This window comes from Pongo pygmaeus, chromosome 2, assembly GCF_028885625.2.
Source record: "Pongo pygmaeus isolate AG05252 chromosome 2, NHGRI_mPonPyg2-v2.0_pri, whole genome shotgun sequence".
Classification (NCBI taxonomy): Eukaryota; Metazoa; Chordata; class Mammalia; order Primates; family Hominidae; genus Pongo; species Pongo pygmaeus.
In genome coordinates, this window is record NC_085930.1 from 81,632,489 (window position 1) to 81,652,110 (window position 19,622).

General features: G+C 40.2%; 1 protein-coding gene across 2 annotated transcripts; it reads left to right on the forward strand.

Annotated features, from left to right (window-relative positions):
* The first annotated feature begins 3,157 nt into the window (after positions 1-3,157).
* PROK2 (prokineticin 2) lies at positions 3,158-18,085 on the forward strand. 2 transcript variants are annotated; one of them, XM_054479487.2, is made up of 4 exons: positions 3,158-3,772; positions 7,137-7,262; positions 14,177-14,239; positions 15,856-18,085. In XM_054479487.2, the coding sequence occupies exons 1-4, from the start codon at positions 3,677-3,679 to the stop codon at positions 15,958-15,960; spliced, it is 390 nt and encodes a 129-aa protein (XP_054335462.1). In that variant the 5' UTR covers positions 3,158-3,676; the 3' UTR covers positions 15,961-18,085. The 2 variants fall into 2 exon arrangements, with proteins under 2 accessions (XP_054335462.1, XP_054335464.1); XM_054479489.2 differs by lacking the exon at positions 14,177-14,239.
* The last annotated feature ends 1,537 nt before the right edge of the window (positions 18,086-19,622 follow it).

Consider the following 19,622-nt stretch of genomic DNA (forward strand, 5'->3'; position numbering starts at 1 on the left):
CAAAAGTGACAGGCATCAATTCCAGGCAGAGAAAGCTGGTATACAACCCTCTGGCTGCACCCAACTATGTTAGTTTCCTGTGTCTGCCATAATAAAATTACCACAACTGGGTAGCTTAAAACAAGAGAAACTTATTCTCTCTTGGTTCTGGAGGCTAAAAGTCCAAAATCAAGGGGTCAACAAGGCCGTGCTCCCTGTAAAGGCATCTGGGGAAGAATCCTTCCTTGCTCTTTCAGATTCGGATGGCTGCTGGCAATCCTTGGTGTTCCTTGCCTTGTAGAAGCATCACTCCAATCTCTGCCCCCATCTTCACTTGGTGTCCTCCCGTGTGTGTGTGGGGTGGGGGGAGTCTAGTCTGTGTCTCTGTATCCAGCTCTCCCTCCCATTTCTCTTATGAAGACACCAGCCATTGAATTTAGAACCCACCCTAATATAGCATGACCTCATCTTAAGTTGATTACATCTGCAAAAACCCTATTTCCAAATAAGGTCACATCCACAGGTACCAGGGCTTAGGCCTTGAAAATAACTTGCTAGGGGACACAGTATAGGCCACTACCCTGGCAATCATGAAGCACATGTTGAAATGGAGCCTTATTAGTCAGCCCGAGTCCCAAACTGACTGCCGTGAGACAGGCCTGTGTCTCCGAGCTCACTTCATTTCAGTCACGTGGCCCCCAAGTAAAGGGATAGGCTGAATCATCTGCACCAGGTAAAGCTTCCATCTCTCTTGCTTTTTGGTGACTACCTTTAATGGATTCATATACATGACATGAGTCTGTACTGTATATGATCTTCTTGTAACTGTCTCTGGACTGTCCTTCATGGGACATATTCCTGTTGCTGGTCACTTACTGAATGCCTGCCATATGCCTATTATCATGCTATGTGCCAAGAGGGATGCATAGAAAATTAGACACAAGGATCCTAATCACAAAAAGTGTACAATCTAATATAGTGGGCAGGACAGAAAAGATCTATATCAGCATTGGCTGAAATTGTCAGGGGAGACCAAATAATAAGACTTAATAAGAGGTAACCCTAACAGAGCTCCCGGTCTATTCCAGGCACCATGATAAGCATTTTGCAGGTATTATTAAATTCCATAGGGGTTGTACCCCATGAGGTTGGTATTTTATACCCATTTTATAAAAGAGGAAACAGAGGCTTCAAAAGGTTGTGTAACTTGCCCAGTGGTCACACAGGATTCCAATCCTGATCAGCCTGTCTCACAAACATGGGGTTCTATAGACGCTCCTAGATTGCATTTTCATTTAAGCTGAGCCTTGATGGTCTGCTGGAATATGGTAGGCTACACTTTAAACACACAAGGCTCATTTCACCTAATACAATTATGCCTGGGCAGAATTGATCATGTGGCAATATCAACAGGTTACAGTAATAGAAAAGAATAAATAAACTACTGTTTCATTTCTTTGTCATTGTTGCTAAGTTGTCCCAACTACCTTTTTTAATAGACTAATCCAAATTCTTTTTTTTTCATTTTTCCCTTTATAACAATTGAAGTCAGACTTCATTTTTCAAACTTGGCCTCAGATACAAAGATGACATATCAAGAGCCTTCATTTCTCTCCTAAAGCATTAAAACAATTAAAATTTCCAAAAGAAACAACATGAAACTAAACAACCCTATTTTTAAGTGTTTCCAAACTTATTTCTTTTTTTTAAACTTGTTTCAAAACAGCCTTATGAGGATTGTTTTCCAAACAGCTGTGTAAGAAGCCAGCCACTTTTGAAATCTGATTTTTCCTATGTAGACATATCATATTTTCTATGCTTGAAGAAGCAGGGAATACCCAAGCTGGCATTCAATAGTAGGGAATATGAAATAGACCATTAAAAGAAAGTCATAGGAATGTTAAAATCCATGTTGACTGGTTTTTACATTTACCCGGCAGCATTCCCGAGCTAGCGTTGGCATGGAGACTGGAAAAGGAAACTTTCCACAAGTCTGTCACTTGCTACTGTTTCTACTTACTCCACTGTGAATCCAATTTTAACATTTTTTGTAAGTTGAAAAAAGGGTTTGACTCCTTTTGTGTTTTCTGTTCAAGGCGTTTTTTAAACATGAGAACACGTGTGAAAAAGGTTTTTAAAAATCAGCCAAAGATTGAGGTTTCCAAATATTCAGCTGTTTAACATTCAGATAATTGCCTGCCTTCCCCCCGCTATCCCCCACATTTCGTCTGAATGCTTTGGCATGGGGGAGCCCCACAGTTTGAAAGTAACTCTGTCCCAACTCTCCTTACTGCACTTATTAAAGAGGCTGAAAGACGCATCTGCTTTTCAATAGTTTGTGGTTCTTAAGAGACCAGGAAAGCCAGAGGTTCTGACTATTCAGGAAGAAAGTTGGGTTTCCCAAAACGGGCAAGCAAGTTTGGTGTGGTCACATCTAGGTATTCTTGACGTCATTTTTGTTGAGGGAAACAGGCTGCAATTTTTGGAGCCAGGCTAGGATGAGAGATGGAGGGCAAATCTGTCTCTTATTCTTTCCTGGTGTGCCTGGAACCCACTAGACACTCAATTCATGTTTACATGAATGAACGAATCACAATAACGCCCTATCGCATCTGTAAAACCGAAGGGTGATTTTCCTGGGCTGGAAAGTTTAAGAAAGAAGAGAGAGCTGCGTACCTAGGGCTTAAGGGGCCTCAGGCTGGCACTCGAAACCAGGCGTTCTCATTTCCCTTTGGCATCACCCTGAACGGCTGTGCCTGGAGCTGGCGCGGGGCTGAAGAGGGGAGGAAATACATGTGAGGAAAATCAGAGGAGAGGAAATACATGTGAGGAAAATCAGAGGAGAGGGTCGGGAACAGATGTGGGCATAAAGGGAAGGCATCTGACTTGAAAGAAACAAATAGGAGTCCCGCAGCTGGAAGAACAAATCCTTCCACGTCGCCGGGGATGTGGGATTGGGGCGATTTTGCTCTCCCTTTGTTCTTTCCCCTGCCTTCCACGTTTCCAGGGTATTTGATTGATGTCTGTCTTCTCTGTTAAGTTATTCCACCGTGAGGAGAGAGCCGGTGGCAGTACCTGGCACGCAGCGGGCGCCCAGTATAGACCTGCTGAGCAAACGAATGGATTCAGGGGCTGCTGTGTCTCCCTCACCCACCCCCCACCCCCTATGTGTCCACAGCGCCCCGCACGAAGTAGGCGCCCCCTAAACATCTGTACAGCAAATGATTTGCAAGTTTTCGCCGCTGAGCACGTGGAGCTTTGGAAACCAGGACAGCAAATGAGTGTCTCGGAGACCACAAAAGCGGTTCCGGCGCGTGCGAAAGGCGGTGGCTGGGCGACGGCGGAGGGAACGGCGCAGAGCGGGGCGCCCCGCCGGGAGCGCTGCCTGCGTGGCGCCCGAGGCGGGGGCGCGGGGGGCCGCGGGGAGCCGCGCGCAGCACGTGCTCGTGTGGGAGCCGGCCGGGCCGGGGCGGGCGCGCGTGTGCGCGTGGGGCGTGGGGTGTGTGCCCGCGCCGTGGCCCCCGCGTGTGCTGCCGGGCGGGCGCCGGCGTGAGTCACGGCGGGGCTAGCCTTTATAACGGCCGGGAGGCTCGCGGGAGCCGCCGCGCCCGCCCGCCCGCCGTTCCGCGCTCCACCCAGCGCGCCACGGCCCCGCGCCCCCAACCGCCTCCGGCGGCCGCCCAGTCCGGAGGGCGCCATGAGGAGCCTGTGCTGCGCCCCACTCCTGCTCCTCCTGCTGCTGCCGCCGCTGCTGCTCACGCCCCGCGCTGGGGACGCCGCCGTGATCACCGGGGTAAGCGGCCCGGGCGCACCTGTCCGCCCCTGATGCGCGCCTGGCATGTGCCCAAGGGGCTTGGGACGGGGACCCTGAAGGGCAGGCTAGAGGCAAAGGGAGGGTCGCCCTGGGCGGGGACACCTGCCCCTGTCGCCCCTTGGCGCACTTGGGAAAATGCCCAGATGCAAAAGCAGCAGACGGCTGGGGACACTGGGAGCGTCCTGGAAGAAAAAGTGACAAGGATGTCGCCCACGACCTTTATTACCACCTTCTTCCGCTTACTTCTCCCTCATCACCCACAGCCTCACTCCTCGCATTTTTCTTCTGTTAGGCTGAAAGAAGTTTCTCTCTGAGTCTTCTCAAGTACTTTTGGAGGCTCTCCAACCTCGAACCTTAAAATTTGACGGCCCCTTCCTGAAATGCAAAGGACCAAGACGAATTCCCCAAGTGCCCAGAGTCTTAATCCTACAGTCAAAGAGTTTGCTCCCCGATGCGTCCTCCGCAGAAACCCTTTGAAATCGCTTGGTCCAGGGCTATGTGAGCGCTTTGAAAAGCAATTGTGGGAGCTTCCTTCTGGGTTCCGGGGCTTTTCCCCCAGCTCAGGGTCTTGAGGTCTCCCCATAAAAGTTTTAAATTTCTAATTCTTGGCAAAGCACCTCCAGTGCTCCGGCATAATGATGGAGTAGGTTGCTGTGTAGATGTTTAAACTTAGAGACGATGTCTTCACCTTTTTTGTAAGTAGGAACTAGTTCAGTTCTCTCCCACTCTCAACAATTTTGTGTGGATCTGAAGAATTGGGTTTGCAGTACAATACTAAATAGTCTAGTTTACATTAACAAGGCAAAACTGCTATCATTTCCTGGTTGTTCAACTTCTTTACTGTTTTTTAAGTGAGGAATTATTTCACACCTTCATTAAATTACTTCAAATATTTAAGTGCACATAATGGGATTTAAATAAAACTTCTGTGTTTGAAATGTTGATACATAGATAATAAAATATCACTTGACTTTAAAGGAAGTATCATTGTCTTGAGAAAATCAAGCTCTATTTTCTCTATATTAGTTATTAGGTTTATAGAATTTTGAAAGTCCTTTTGCTATGACAGCATTTGTATATATCCAACAGATATTTAACTATAAGCTCTGTGATATTTATTAGAAAAGAGATTTTTTCAAAAAATTACTTGCATAGCTTTGCCAGTCCATGTGGTTGAAAAAAAGTTTTTGCAGGTCTTTCTAATACATGAGAATTGAAACATGATTGGATTTTTTTCTCCCTCTTCTCCTGCTGGTTCATTTAAAGTTTCTCCTAATCCTCTGAGCCCAAGATCCCTTTGCAATATAAGTATCTTTTTGTTCCATTCACAGGACAACACTATCTGAATAGATTTGCAATGGGTTAAGGATGAAGGGCATTAGGAAACAGCTGTCTAATTAAAAATATATAAACCTATGCAACTCTTTGTAAATTTTCCAAGAACTGAAGCTTTTGTTACAAATTTTATCACATTGGCTGTCTATCTGTTAGAGAGGCTTAGACTGGGCTTATTATATAGTTAAGTGTGCTGTTTTTGTTGTTGTTATTTTAACTCAGTGTTACAAAAAGAGAATTTTAAAAATGTCTCTAAAGCAACAGGGCAATAAAATGTAGTTATGTCTCCATGACAGGAACCATCTGGATTCAAATGAAAAACTCAGTAACTTATCAAGATATATTGTGTATAGCATGTTAAACATCCAGGTGATTGAATTTTAAAAGATTTTGGCTGGATTTTTGATTGTCTCATAAAAAAAAGCTTATGGGGCCTCAAAATTCGAGGTATTGAGCGTCTGTTGAAATAAAATGCTGACTAAAACTTCCACCTTACATCTACAGTTTTTTGGGTAGCGTATGTAGGTATTTTGAAGTTGATTTATGTGCCCACATAGATTTGTTAAAACTATATTGTAAAAGATCATTGACTAGACATCTTATTTATGGGATGTAATGGCTACATATACATGATTTCTGGCATGCAGATAAAAATTGGAAAATTGAAACATTTATATATTGTCCTATAAAATCCAAACACCTCAAGGTGAAATTTTTAACTTTTATCCAGATACTTGTATTAAATAGACTGAGAAATAAATTCTAATGAGGGAAGTAAATGAACTTCAAAGTAAAATAGTTGGTTACTTTTAATGAGAAATAATGTTAAGAATGTGCCCATATTTTTATGTCTTGAGAAGTTATGACTGTCCTCAAAACTAAGAATTCTGAAGGACTGTTTAGTTGTTTCCACTAATTGTACATTTAAATTTGTGCCTAAATGATAGAGGTTTTAGCTTCTTACATATATAGTACAGGATGTTTTTATCTTATCACTACGAAAACAGATTACTGCCCACGGTTCAAACAAAGCATTCTATTTTTCGTTGGTTCTAGGAAAGAATAATAGTTCTTCAGATCCATTTTCATGCAAATAAATTTAGATTTCATTATTTATTTCTATTTGGTAGAGTATGGAAATTCCTCCATAGTTGATTATTTCATTGTATGTATTTACAACTTTTATATTGAAAGCAGGTGCCTTGAGTAATTACTATGGACAGTTGCACCTGTTGCTTGCATTTCTTAATTTGATGGCTCTTACAGGATTGTTAGCTGATTTTGTAAAGTAGATATATGTTTATGCTAAGCCAGTAATTTGCTCTTTGCAGCTTATTCACCTGAAGGAAGAGTAACATAAGGCAAGCATCTTGGTCTGTCCATTTTCAACCTATGAGACTTCTTTAAAGAGAAAATGGTGAAAAAGCAAGTCAGTGGTGTGAGAAACGTCGTGTCTCATGAAGCAAAATGCAAATATTTGAAAGGGAAAATGAGCACTTCTAAAATTTACATCAGTGACTTTATGGGTCTAGAGTGTTTCATGCCAGATTTAGAGACTATTTAAATCTCTTTTTTTAAATTGGCCCCAATGTATTCTGCAGTTAATAGTCATAAAATCTTGTGATTCTATTTATGTAGTTCCTAATGGCCATGTGTAGTGTAAGACTAATGTAGTCTTGTTCTTCAAGTTCAAAGCCAATTCAGCCATAAAGCGCTGGAAAAAGAGAGCTGATTTCATTTTTTAAGAAAATCTTATGTTTACTTAAGATTTTCTTAATCCAGGGGCTAGAATTTAGCCCAATTTCGAAAAATGAGAAATAGCTATTCTGATCAGATTTTATTGTAGATATATACAAGTAAATGAAGGTTATCATTTAAAAATATATACCTGATTATTAAAATCGAAGTGTTTAGATATTTAAAGGGCATTTTCGCTGCTAATTTTAGATTTCCTTAGCCTGAATCTTTCCCGTTATCTATATTTATCTGTTTGTTTATTACATTTCAGGCTTGTGACAAGGACTCCCAATGTGGTGGAGGCATGTGCTGTGCTGTCAGTATCTGGGTTAAGAGCATAAGGATTTGCACACCTATGGGCAAACTGGGAGACAGCTGCCATCCACTGACTCGTAAAGTTAGTATATATATATATTTGTATTCATGGTGGTTCTACTGTGGTAACTCTGAGCAAGGTCTGTATGACATGAAGGACCGGGTAATGTGCTCGACAAACAAAATGAATACTAGACATTAGCAAGGATAACAGTGTAAAACTACCCCTTCTCCTCTCCCCTTTCATTTCAAAGAATTGTATCCTCTGTCTTTCTTATTCCAGTGATAGTTTTCATGTTACTGCTCTCATGGTGTTAGAAGCATTTTACCAATATAATTTCCAACACATGAATTTGCTTAAAAGTTATTTAGAACAAAAATATATATTATACTCTAGTATGCATCTTTGCAGAAATCTGAGTATAGAAGTTCTTAAAAAGACTGCTTTTAGTATTAGATCTACTGATAAGGCAGAAGTAAATAAGGTCTGTGTTTTGGGTTTTTTTTTTTAGAAAATCAATTATACAATTACTCTTGTATGTTAGTTTAAACATTCTATATTTTGACTCTACCTACAAGACATATTTTTCACAATTTTAGAGATCGATGATATTTAATTTTCCAATTTCCTTTATTATCTGTCAGCTCAATATCACAATGACCTAAACACTTTTGAAAAGTTATTAACAGTAGTGGCATGATCATAGGGTGGCAGGATTGGACAGGGCTTGAGAAGTTGTATCTCCAAGGGTTACAGACCCACCTGTCTACAGGGATCAGGAAGGTTTACATTATATGAGGAAGCTGGTGGGTGGGAGACAGAAGGCATGTGGAGCTGGAGATTCTTGGCCTTCTGATTGAAAACCTTGAAATACAGTGTGGTCTCAACAGAGCACCCCAGGAATGCCAGGTTGCATTGCCTTCCTCTGGTCCCACCTCCGCATTTTTCCCATTAGTAAAGTGCCTCCATTGGCATTGCAACAAGTCCTAGGGCAGGTGGTTTGCGAGAGGCAGAGCTCAGTCTCTTTAAAGTGTTCTTTCTACACATTGTATACTTTCTTTTAAATACAAGTAGAATGTTTTCAAAGCAAACCAAATTCCATTTTCTGTCTAATTTTTTCACATGTGATTTAGGGTTTAAAAATGTAATACAGCCAAACATCATTCCTGTACTCCACAGTTCCAGAGAACAGTTAATATTTTGACCTCCTCGGAGTGAACAGAATGAAATAAATTGTGGCCCCTTGGCTCAGGTTTAACTCTGCAAGCTATAATGTGAATTCCAGTTGTTTTGGGCCTATCTAAAGACTGAATTTGCTTTTGGATTTCCTGTGGTTGCCTTGTGAAATGCTTCCTGTTACATTTAAACCATCCCTCCTGTGGTTTTACCATGCAAGACTGCACTGTCATTTAAAAACATGACATGCATTGTTTTTTCTTGGACAGAAGAGGTTTAAACTGTTACTTGTGTGTCTCAATGCCAAACTTCCCTAGAAGAGGGGCCACTGGCCCAGCTGCCTTTAGCATTGCTCTCGTTATTTTCAACACCCTTATTGAATTATGAGTTATCTTTTGTACACTTAAGTCGTTGTCTCTGAAACATTTACTCTTAACTTTCTCCTTTAAGAATTACGTTGTTTTTGGCTGGGCATAGTGGCTCACACTGTAATCCCAGCAATTTGGGAGTCTGAGGCAGGCAGTTTGCTTGAGCCCAAGAATTTGAGACCAGCCTGGGCAACATAGTGAGACCCCGTCTCTATAGAAAAAATTTTTAAAATTAGCTGGGCATGGTGGCACACATTACCAGGAAGGCTGAGGTGGGGGAGGGGATCAGTTGAGTCCAGGAGTTTCAGGCTGCAGTGAGCGTGATCTTGCCACTACACTCCAGCCTGGGTGACAGAGCAAGACTCTGTCTGGAAAAAGAAAAATTGTGTTGTTTTCATACAGTATTAGTACAGCTTCACATACCCTAGATGCTAGAATCACATAGCCTGTTTACTATAACAAGGGAAAAGTGACATATCCCGTGGAACTATGTTTGTGTTAATAACAATCGTAATTGCACCTTGTTAAATACTGTGATGTACCAGATCCTCTATATTAAATGTTGTATATGTACTTCTTGTTTAATACAACAAGCCTGTATACAACATTAAGCCCCAGAGGGGTTCAGCAACACAGGCTGTGAGTAAACAAGAGACACTCAACTTCATTCTTTGTGACACTGTTGTTTATGTGGTCTTAATCATTACATGCTTCTACCTCTGCGAAAGCAGTCGTTGGGTTTAATTTGCACATTTTTTAGTCCAATTAACCAAAACTGGTTTGTTTGGATAATAGAGACAAAATGATCACTGGAATGAGTGATAACAGTTCAGACTGGGAATTTGTGCCGTCCGATAGTTTTGATGAGTGTTCCAATCCTCTGCAATATTTAAAAGAGAACCGAATTCTATTTCCCCAGTTCCTAGATAACTTCAATTTCAGGTTTAGTCCAAGATTAATTTTGAAAGTAAACAAATGCAGTCTTCTTGCATAAGCCTGGCTACATCTCTTTGGTTCTGTTTTTATCATGGATCCAATAATGAAATCTTTAAATAATAGAGTATGGTTTTCAGATGCTCACTTGAGATGTATTTCTGGAATTTTATTTTCTAACTTTTCATATTGGTTGCTTTTTTATCTTCAAATACATTTTCAAAGGTTATTTTGATGACCTATTTTAAGAGAAGATCCCAGAGTTGTACTTGTTCCAGATGAAATTTACCTATTGTAGAAAAAGATCTAGTTTCTTCCAGAATATCTCTCAGCTGTATAGGCTGTTCAAAACAACTCAAGAAAAAAGTCTTTCCTCAATACATTCTGATGAACATTATGTACAGTATTCAATTATGCTCTGAAGTTTAATGACTCATTAGTAGATAGTAAAAATGTAGACCCTATATAGAATTTTTTTTCATTTTGTTTCAGCTTAGTCATTAGCCACCGAAAATCTGTTTATTTGGGTCAAGTGAACAGTATTTGATGAATGAAACTGAGAACCGTAGGTAGGAGTTGATAGCTACCGAGTTCAGTTTACTGTTTTATTTAACATGTACCAATTAACTTGTAGAGTTTACAGTCCCTGACAGGCTATTGTTTTATGATTGTATAGTTTTGAACTTTATATTTGATAATTTTAAGATAGAATAAAATATATGAGATATATGAGTTCACCTAGTATGCATATTTTCTAAATACATTTTAAAGCAAATAATGGTTTTAACAGGTATTCATTTTTCTCAAATTTTTTATTTTATTTATTTTATTTATTTATTTTTTTGAGACAGAGTCTCGCTTTGTCACCCAGGCTGGAGTGCAGTGGCGTGATCTCGGCTCACTGCAAGCTCCGCCTCCCGGGTTCATGCCATTCTCCTGCCTCAGCCTCCCGAGTAGCTGGGACTACAGGTGCCACCACCACGCCTGGGTAATGTTTTTGGTATTTTTCGTAGAGATGGGGTTTCACCTTGTTAGCCAGGATGGTCTTGATCTCCTGACCTCGTGATCCGCCTGCCTCGGCCTCCCAAAGTGTTGGGATTACAGGCGCATTTTTCACAATTTTTTAACACTTAAGAATGACTTAACTGAATCATGCCTTTAGAAGAAACTTTCTGTTTAAAAAAAAAAAAAAAAGTTTCTATTAATGCCTGTACTTTCCAAAGTTTACATAGAAGATTAGCCATTTCCTTCCCATTTTGACTAATGTTTAGCTTTGAAAGCTTTGAACACTTGTTACTGTTGAATAATTATGTGATTAATACTTTAATTTTTATTGCTTATTCTGAATTTTTTCAGTTTAAACAACTATGTTTCTTTCAAACAATCTTGTTTTTAAATTTTCCTGCGCTTTTTATGTGAACATTTTTAGCACCAGTTTTTTTTAAATCTTCACTTTCCTTCCTTTTCTGAAGGAAAAAAATTCAAATAAAAACCTGGTACTTGGGTTTTTTTTTAACTTAATATTTAAAAAATTATTAGTGGTTTCTATTTTAGAACCAACCTATGAGGAAACATTGTAAACATAATTTCAGAGTATGAAGTCATTAAAATTTTAACATATTTTTTAGAGTAAAAAATTTTAAAATACTAAAATATAACTAATGCAACTAGAAATTTAGCAAAAGATGGGGAAGAAAGCATAATATGCTGATTTTCTCATCTTTCCTATCACAATGTCAAGAGCTACTGTCTATGATTATTTCTTGGGATAGCATCGTAGCAGTGTTTATAGGTTCAATTCAGCAAAAAGACTTACAAGACAGAAATAGGCTTTTGTCTAATACAGGTTTTCTCAACTTTGGTACTATATACCGTTTGCCCAGTTTCTCCCAATGGTGACATCTTGCAAAACTATAGTACAATATTACAAGCAGGATATTGACGTTGATACAGTTAAGGCACAAAACATTTCCATCACTATAAGGATCTCTCATGTTGCCCTTTTATAAGTGCTAATTTCTCTTTAAAAGTGCTGCAAAAGAGTAGAAGTCATGCTTTCTCAAAGTGCTGGATGTTCTGCCTCAGTAACTTCTAGAATTTGCCGTTTGGAATTCTAGGCTATTGGAAACTTTGCATTGAGTGTTGGTTGATTCTAAAGTAAACCATGAAGTTTGGACTAAGTGGTTCCAGTGTGCATCTTCTGTAAGCACTTTCTCTTGCATTTGTGATTATGAGATGCCTGTTAGCTTTGTCACACAGTGTCTGTAGATCTGGAAGTGAGTGGGCCAGTCAAGAAACTGACAAGCATCTACTGAATGTATAATATCAGAAATCATGGTTTTTGGCTGGGCACAGTGGCTCACACCTGTAATCCCAGTACTTTTGGGAGGCCGAGATGGGCAGATCACTCAAGGCCAGGAGTTCAGGACCAGCCTGGGCAACATGGCAAAACCCTATCTCGACTAAAAATACAAAAATTAGCTGGGCATGGTGGCATGTGCCTGTAGTCCCAGCTGCGTGGAAGGCTGAGGTGGGAGAATCACTTGAACCTGGGAGGTGGAGGCTACAGTGAGCTGGGATCACGCCATTGCACTCCAGTCTGGGCACAACAACAGAGCAAGACTCTGTCTCAAAAAAAAAAAAAAAAAAAAAAAAAAAAGAAAAAAGAAAAAAAGAAAAGAAGAGAAGAGAAAAGAAAAGAGAAAAGGAATCATGGTTTTTGTCATTAGGAGCTCACAGATCTGAGTGAACTGGGTTTGAATGAGAAAAAAGCACCTAAGTATTAAGGACCCTGCAGTTCAGTGTAATCATTATGTTAGGGTCAGTCAAGGCAGATCCAGATTGATGTTCATACAGTCTTGGTGTCCTTGATTTAAAGAAATAATACAAAGATTTTTTTTAAGTTTCACAAAAACAGATGACCTTGTGAACACATTACCAGGGTCCCTCCTAGGTCCTGGACTAGAGGCCTATACATGAGAGGGGCTTTGGCCTCTTGGGCTTCATGGTGAGTCCATCTCTGAGTTTGGTGGTATGAGTTACGTTTTGCCTGCTTGGAGCTGGGCAGGGCAGTGACGGGAGCCTTGGGATCTGAGATGGTCATCTTACTTCTGCCCTTCGGGGAGTTCCTAGACTCTGTGGGGCATTGCAGGGCATTTGATTGGCACATAGCAAAAATTTCCTGAGTGTTTTCTGTGTACCAGGCTAAGAGCTATATGCTCATGAGTAAAATGGATATGGTCCCCTCTTTAGAGAATCTGGAGTCTGGGCTTGGTGGTGTTTGAGAAGCGAGCAAAATCTGGAAGAAAGCAGGACCGTGTTTGACTATGAGCACTTTCCCCTCCTAGCTGAGTAACCTCAGTCCAGGACCTTCGCTTCACCTCAAAAGGAAGCCGCTTACCTCTATCTCAGACAAAGCCAAAATCTGGTGCTGAGGTTTGGGATGACATTCATACATGATGCCTTCTGAGACCTGACCCATGGCGCACAATCCATGTGATTTTTCTTTTCTACTGGGCCCAAGGTACTGCCCACCCCATGTGACAGGCCAGAGAGTGATCACAGTGTCATGATACAGAAAGCACAAGGCTGTGAGCACCAGCAGCTGAAACAATTTTACTGGTGTTCTGTCTTGTGTCATCAAGAGGGAAGCTCCACGATGCACAGCCTCGCCTGTTTTGCTCATCATTGTATGCTCGGCACTTAAGATAGGGCCTGGTATGTAGGTGGCTCTCAGTATCTGTTGAATGAGTGAATGAAAGAAACATATTTGGTGATCTCCGTTTATAACAGTTTAACATGCTCATTATAGGTGTGTTTCACTGACACACTTCAGGCTCCTTTTACTTGGATATTGCTATCTGTGTTCGTTTTTCTCAACCTCAGCACTATTGACATCTTGGGCCAGATAATTCTTTGTCGTAGGGGTTGTCCTGTGCATTGTAAAATGTTTAGCAGCATCCCTGGGCTCTACCCACTAGATGCCTAGAGCATCCCCTTCCCAGCCCTTAGTTGTGACAAATGAAAACATTTGCAGACATTGCCAAATGTCCCCTGGGGACACAATCATCCCTAGTTGAGAATCACTGGCCCATGCAGCAGTTTTAGGCTTGGCAGAAAGGAAACTTATGGTCTCAGGGTCAGAATGGGCTATAAAGGTCATTGATGATCACTTTTCATGCTATCCACTTATAATTATCTAAGCCAGTCCAGCTGTACTCACCTCCTCTGATGTGTTCTTGGTGGCAGCAAAAGAGCCAGCCCTCAGTGTTCCCTTTGACACACAGTGACAGAACCATTCTGAGCACAAGTCTGTATTAATCCAGTGGTGAACATGACTGCAAGTAGATGCTGTCATTAGAACCTGGGAAGTCATGACATAGCAAAAGGACAGAGGAACTGGGATGGCTTGGCTGTATCTTGCTCCGCCAGTTCACTACATGCATACCCTGCCCTCCCATTGCCTCTTTTTCTTCCCTTTGTATTTATTGATCTCAATCATCTCCCTGGCCCTTCCAGAACAATTTTGGAAATGGAAGGCAGGAAAGAAGAAAGAGGAAGAGAAGCAAAAGGAAAAAGGAGGTAAGAAGAATGCGAATGTGGTACCACCGAAAGACATGCCCAGAAGAATTAGCCTTTACATTGTTGGACTACCATAGAGTTGGGTCTGTCCTATCAGTTCAGCCCCAACGTAAGACTAGAATGGTTCTGCCACTGTCTGTAGACAGCTTTGATAATCTGTATCGATATCTATATGATATATACAAAGAAATTTATCTGGAAGGCATCTAAAAGATGCATTTCAGATTTTCTCATAAGGACAGATCATGGATGTGGGGTGGCCTCTTTTGGTGGAACAGAATAAGAAATACACTAGAATGATGTTGAATTTGAGTTTGGAAGGAGGAAGAACACATCCTCTGCCATGCTTAAACTCTGGAAACATCTCTGAGACATGAGTCTGTAGCCACTTATCTCTCTCACTTTAGCCTGAGTCAGACTCACTTGCCATCTGATTTCACAGACGCTCCAGGCCTGGGATTAAACTTTCTCCATGTAACTTGTAAGACAGGAAGATTCTCAGGAAGGTGCTGTTGCTTAGGGGAGGGAAAATAACATTTGCTGTCTTTATTCTAGAAAGCATACATATTTGGAGTGTACACCATTTGCCACTGGCACAGACAACCACCATGCTCGCTGTCGGTTGACCCTCCTCAACCCAGCTTGGCTGGTGAAATGGGCTGGGCTCTTAGAGTGACTCTCGAATGAAGCAGACCTTTCACTGCTACTCAATTTCCATTTATGCAAATTGAGCTTGCCTTCTTCTCTGATTTTCCTCTGTTCCTTTTAAAGTTTTTTCCCAGCATTTTGACTCCTGGCATCTGTGTGCAAATGTATGAATTAATATATTGCTCATTGATGGTGAGTTTATATTTGCTCATTGCATAGACATGGTCATGCCCATGATACCAGGTTCAAGCTTAAGGAGCTTCAATGATAGGATACCATGAAAAGAAATAAATGAGAAAAAGTAAAAGGCAGTACAGCTTGAGGACTAAAAGCTTGGTCTCTCGGGCCCACTCACTGCTAGCCAAGCTTCAAGTTTTAGATAAGTGACCTTGGCCAATATACCAGTCTCTCTTTGCCTCATTCTCTCATCTGTAAAATGGGTACAATTAAAGTGCTTGCCGTCTTTACAAGGTGATTGTGAGAATGGGAAAGGATAACATATAAAAAGTACTGAGCAGGCCGGGTATGGTAACTCACATATGTAATCCCAGCAGTTTGAGAGGCTGAGGCAGGCAGATCGCTTGAGGTTGGTAGTTCAAGACCCGCCTGGCCAACAAGGTAAAACCCTGTTTTTACTAAAACTACAAAAGTTAGTTGGGTGTGGTGGCATGCACCTGTAGTCCCAGCTACTCGGGAGCCTGAGGCAGAAGAATCGCTTGAACACCGGAGGTGGAGGTTGCAGTGAGCCAAAACTGTGCCACTGCACTCCAGCCTGGGCGACAGAGCAAGACTCTGTCTCAAAAACAGTAAATAATAAATAAATAAAAAGTACTGAGCACATTGCCTAATGGGTAGTTAACGCTCAGGAAACACTAGTTATTGTTATTTAAAGAGCTATCTCAAGAATGGTTTGGTTTGTTTGTTTTTGAAAGCTTTCCAGCTCTGACTCCGTTTTCTTTTTTATTTAGGTTCCATTTTTTGGGCGGAGGATGCATCACACTTGCCCATGTCTGCCAGGCTTGGCCTGTTTACGGACTTCATTTAACCGATTTATTTGTTTAGCCCAAAAGTAATCGCTCTGGAGTAGAAACCAAATGTGAATAGCCACATCTTATCTGTAAAGTCTTACTTGTGATTGTGCCAAACAAAAAATGTACCAGAAAGAAATGCTCTTGCTTCCTCAACTTCCCAAGTAACACTTTTATCTTTGATTTTAAATGATTTTTTTTTTTTTTTTTTTTATTGAAAGGGAGTTTTCCTTTTGGATAGAAATATAAAGTGTAAGGCATTATGGAACTGGTTCTCATTTCCCTGTTTGCGTTTTGGTTTGATTTGGCTTTTTTCTTAAATGTCAAAAACGTACCCATTTTCACAAAAATGAGGAAAATAAGAATTTGATATTTTGTTAGAGAAACTTTTTGTTTTTTTCTCACCACCCCAAGCCCCATTTGTGCCCTGCCACACAAATACACCTACAACTTTTGGTCTCTTGCCTCTTCCACCTCAAAGAATTTCAAGGCCCTTACCTTACTTTATTTTTCTCCATTTCTCTTCCCTCCTCTTGCATTTTAAAGTGGAGGGTTTGTCTCTTTGAGTTTGATGGCAGAATCACTGATGGGAATCCAGCTTTTTGCCGGTATTTAAATAGCGAAAAGAGTGCATATGTGAACTTGACACTCCAAACTCCTCTCATGGCGCGGACGCTAGGAGTGCTGCCGGACCCTTCCTAAACCTGTCACTCGAGAGGACTTCATCTCTGCTGTTGGGCTGGTGTGTGGACAGAAGGAATGGAAAGCCAAATTAATTTAGTCCAGATTTCTAGATTTGGGTTTTTCTAAAAATAAAAGATTACATTTACTTCTTTTACTTTTTATAAAGTTTTTTTTCCTTAGTCTCCTACTTACAGATATTCTAGAAAATGTCACTTGAAGAGGAAGTATTTATTTTAATCTGGCACAACACTAATTAGCATTTTTAAATCGGTATTAAGTTGTAATTTAAACCTTGTTTGTAACTGAAAGGTCGATTGTAATGGATTGCCGTTTGTACCTGTATCAATATTGCTGTGTAAAAATTCTGCATCAGAATAATGACAGTACTGTATATCATTTGATTTATTTTAATATTATATCCTTATTTTTGTCACGGTTGTTGTCAGTTTTTATTATAAGCAAATTTCTAAATAGGCTACGTCCCAACATGGATAAAGACCCAAGGTTGGTAAAATAGCCCCAAAGATATGTGTATTTTCATTTTACATACAGCAGAGTTCTGTTTGCATAGATTTTAAGGTAGTTCAAAAAATAAACGATGCATAAATCAGTGAGGTTTTGGAGCGTGAAGGAAAATGATGCTGTGCAAAACTGATTGTAATCAGGAATGGACTGATGGGACTTAAGTGTATTGACTTGGCAAAGAGTGATGGGAGCGTGTGGCGCGAGTGGTTAGGCAGGGTGCTGCTAGGTGCTACCACACAGTGATGCCAATGTAGGCTGGCCTCAAAAACCCACCAAGTATTGTAAATGGTTTCAACGGCGCAAATAAACAACTTGTGAAATGTGTTCAATTGACTAAACTTGCCCATGCCAACCCACCAACCATTTCCAAACACAGAAACTGCCTGTCCATTTTGTAGTTATTGACTCAGCCAGGGCTTATGATAGCACATTGTATGTAATTTTACCCCTTGAGCTAATGTGTCCCATAAATGTATGGGATTTTGCTGTGCTAATTACCAAACTTGGTCAGAAAAGTATTATTTTTGGTTGTTTAGTTTGTGTTCAAGAAACATTCCTCTGTGAGTTTGCTGAAGAAAATTCAACTTCAGCAAGGGGAATTGTGAGTAAAGAAATAGGCACTTTGGCAATTTTGTTGTTTGTTTTCATATAATGTTCAAGACTTTTGAGGCTATGTTGGCCAGGTGCGGTGGCTCACACCTGTAATCCCAGCACTTTGGGAGGCCAAGGCGAGAGGATTGTTTGAGCTCAGGAGTTTGAGACCAGCTTGGGCAACATGGAGAAACCCCATCTCTACCAAAAAAAAAAAAAAAAAAAGAAAAAGAAAAATTAGCTGGGCACAGTGGCATGCACCGTTAGTCCCAGCTACCCTGGAGGCTGAGGTGGGAGGATCACCTGAGCCTGGGAGATCAAGGCTGCAGTGAGCCGTGACATTGTGTTACTGCACTCCAGCCTGGGTGACAGAGCAAGACTATGTATATATAAACACACACACACACATATATATATATATATATGTGTATATATGTGTATATATATGTGTATATATATGTGTATATATATATGTGTATATATATATATAAAAGGCTATGATGTTGTTTCTTTCAATTCCTAGGATCATCTCACGCACATGTTGGGACTTCGTAGATCAGAATTTCCACAAAGTAAGGCAAGATGAAAATGTAAATGAGAAAAACTAAATCCACAGTCTACTTTGAAAATATCATGAATGAATTCCCTTCATTCCAAGGTAGAAAATCTTATGCTAGAAGATGATGCCCAAACCCTACTGGACCTTCAGATTTCTTTGCAAACATTGACTTTCATGAAAACTATCATTTCTGACTTTGTTTTGCCTTTTATCAGAAGCAACATTTTTTTTAACCATAGAAAAGTTTATGCCAAAACTATTCCCTATAAACCCTCCTATCTCACTGAGAACCTTTATTCTTCTCAGTATTTCAATGTAATTCTTTTGTTAAAGCCTTTTATAAAGTCAGTTCAGTGATAGATCAAACACATAGCCCGATTTTCCTCTTCATTGGTTTCAATATTAGAAATCTCATCCCACCCTTTTCTAGCTTCATTTTTAGAAGGTTAAAGCTGGGAGCCATTTCAACTTTAAAAACCGGACACTTTTGGTATTCAGTAAGGGTCCCTGTGCAATTCACTAGCAACCATTTATGGTGTTTCCATCTCCATGTTGCTATGTTTTTCTGATAATATCCTCGGAATTAATCTCTGATATCTTCCCCAAAGTTGTTAATTCTCAGTACTCCCTTTTGTGTTAAAGAGAACTCAGTTTCTTCCAGCATTTTCACAAATTTTAATTGACAAAGATTGTATTATGGTATACAACATGATGTTTTGAAATATGGATACATTATGGAATGCTAAATTGAGCTAATTAATGTACGGACTACCTCACACATCATTATTTTGCAATGAGAACAGTTAATATCTCTTAGTGATTTTCAAGTATACAATATTAACTGTAGTCACTGTGTTGTATGATGGATCTTCGTTCCAGGATTTTTTAGTGTATTTCAAAGATGACAGTCTTTAACAACATGATCTTTAAATAAACTTTATTATCCCCTATATATATATATATATATATATATATATATATATGCATATGTGTATATATTTTTAGGGTACTTTCAGAGTACACATTTCCCAAAATTAGAGATGCAATTATGATGCTGTTCTTGAAGTATGGTTCCCATTTTTTCCATCACCCACCACTCTGAAAAATTTTGATTTGATTTTTATAGGATGAGGCCTAAGTGTTAGGATTTTTTTTAAAGCTCCCTGATTAATTGCAAGGTGCATCCATAGTTGAGAGCCACTGAGAACCAATACAGGACTGTGTTCCTATAGAAAGGTTACTGGTACCCAGTGACACTATTTGATGAGACACCTTTCTAGTTGAATTAGAAATGAGGATAGTAGCTGAGTGTCTTTGATTTTCTTACCACCCTCAAAAGTTCCTGTGG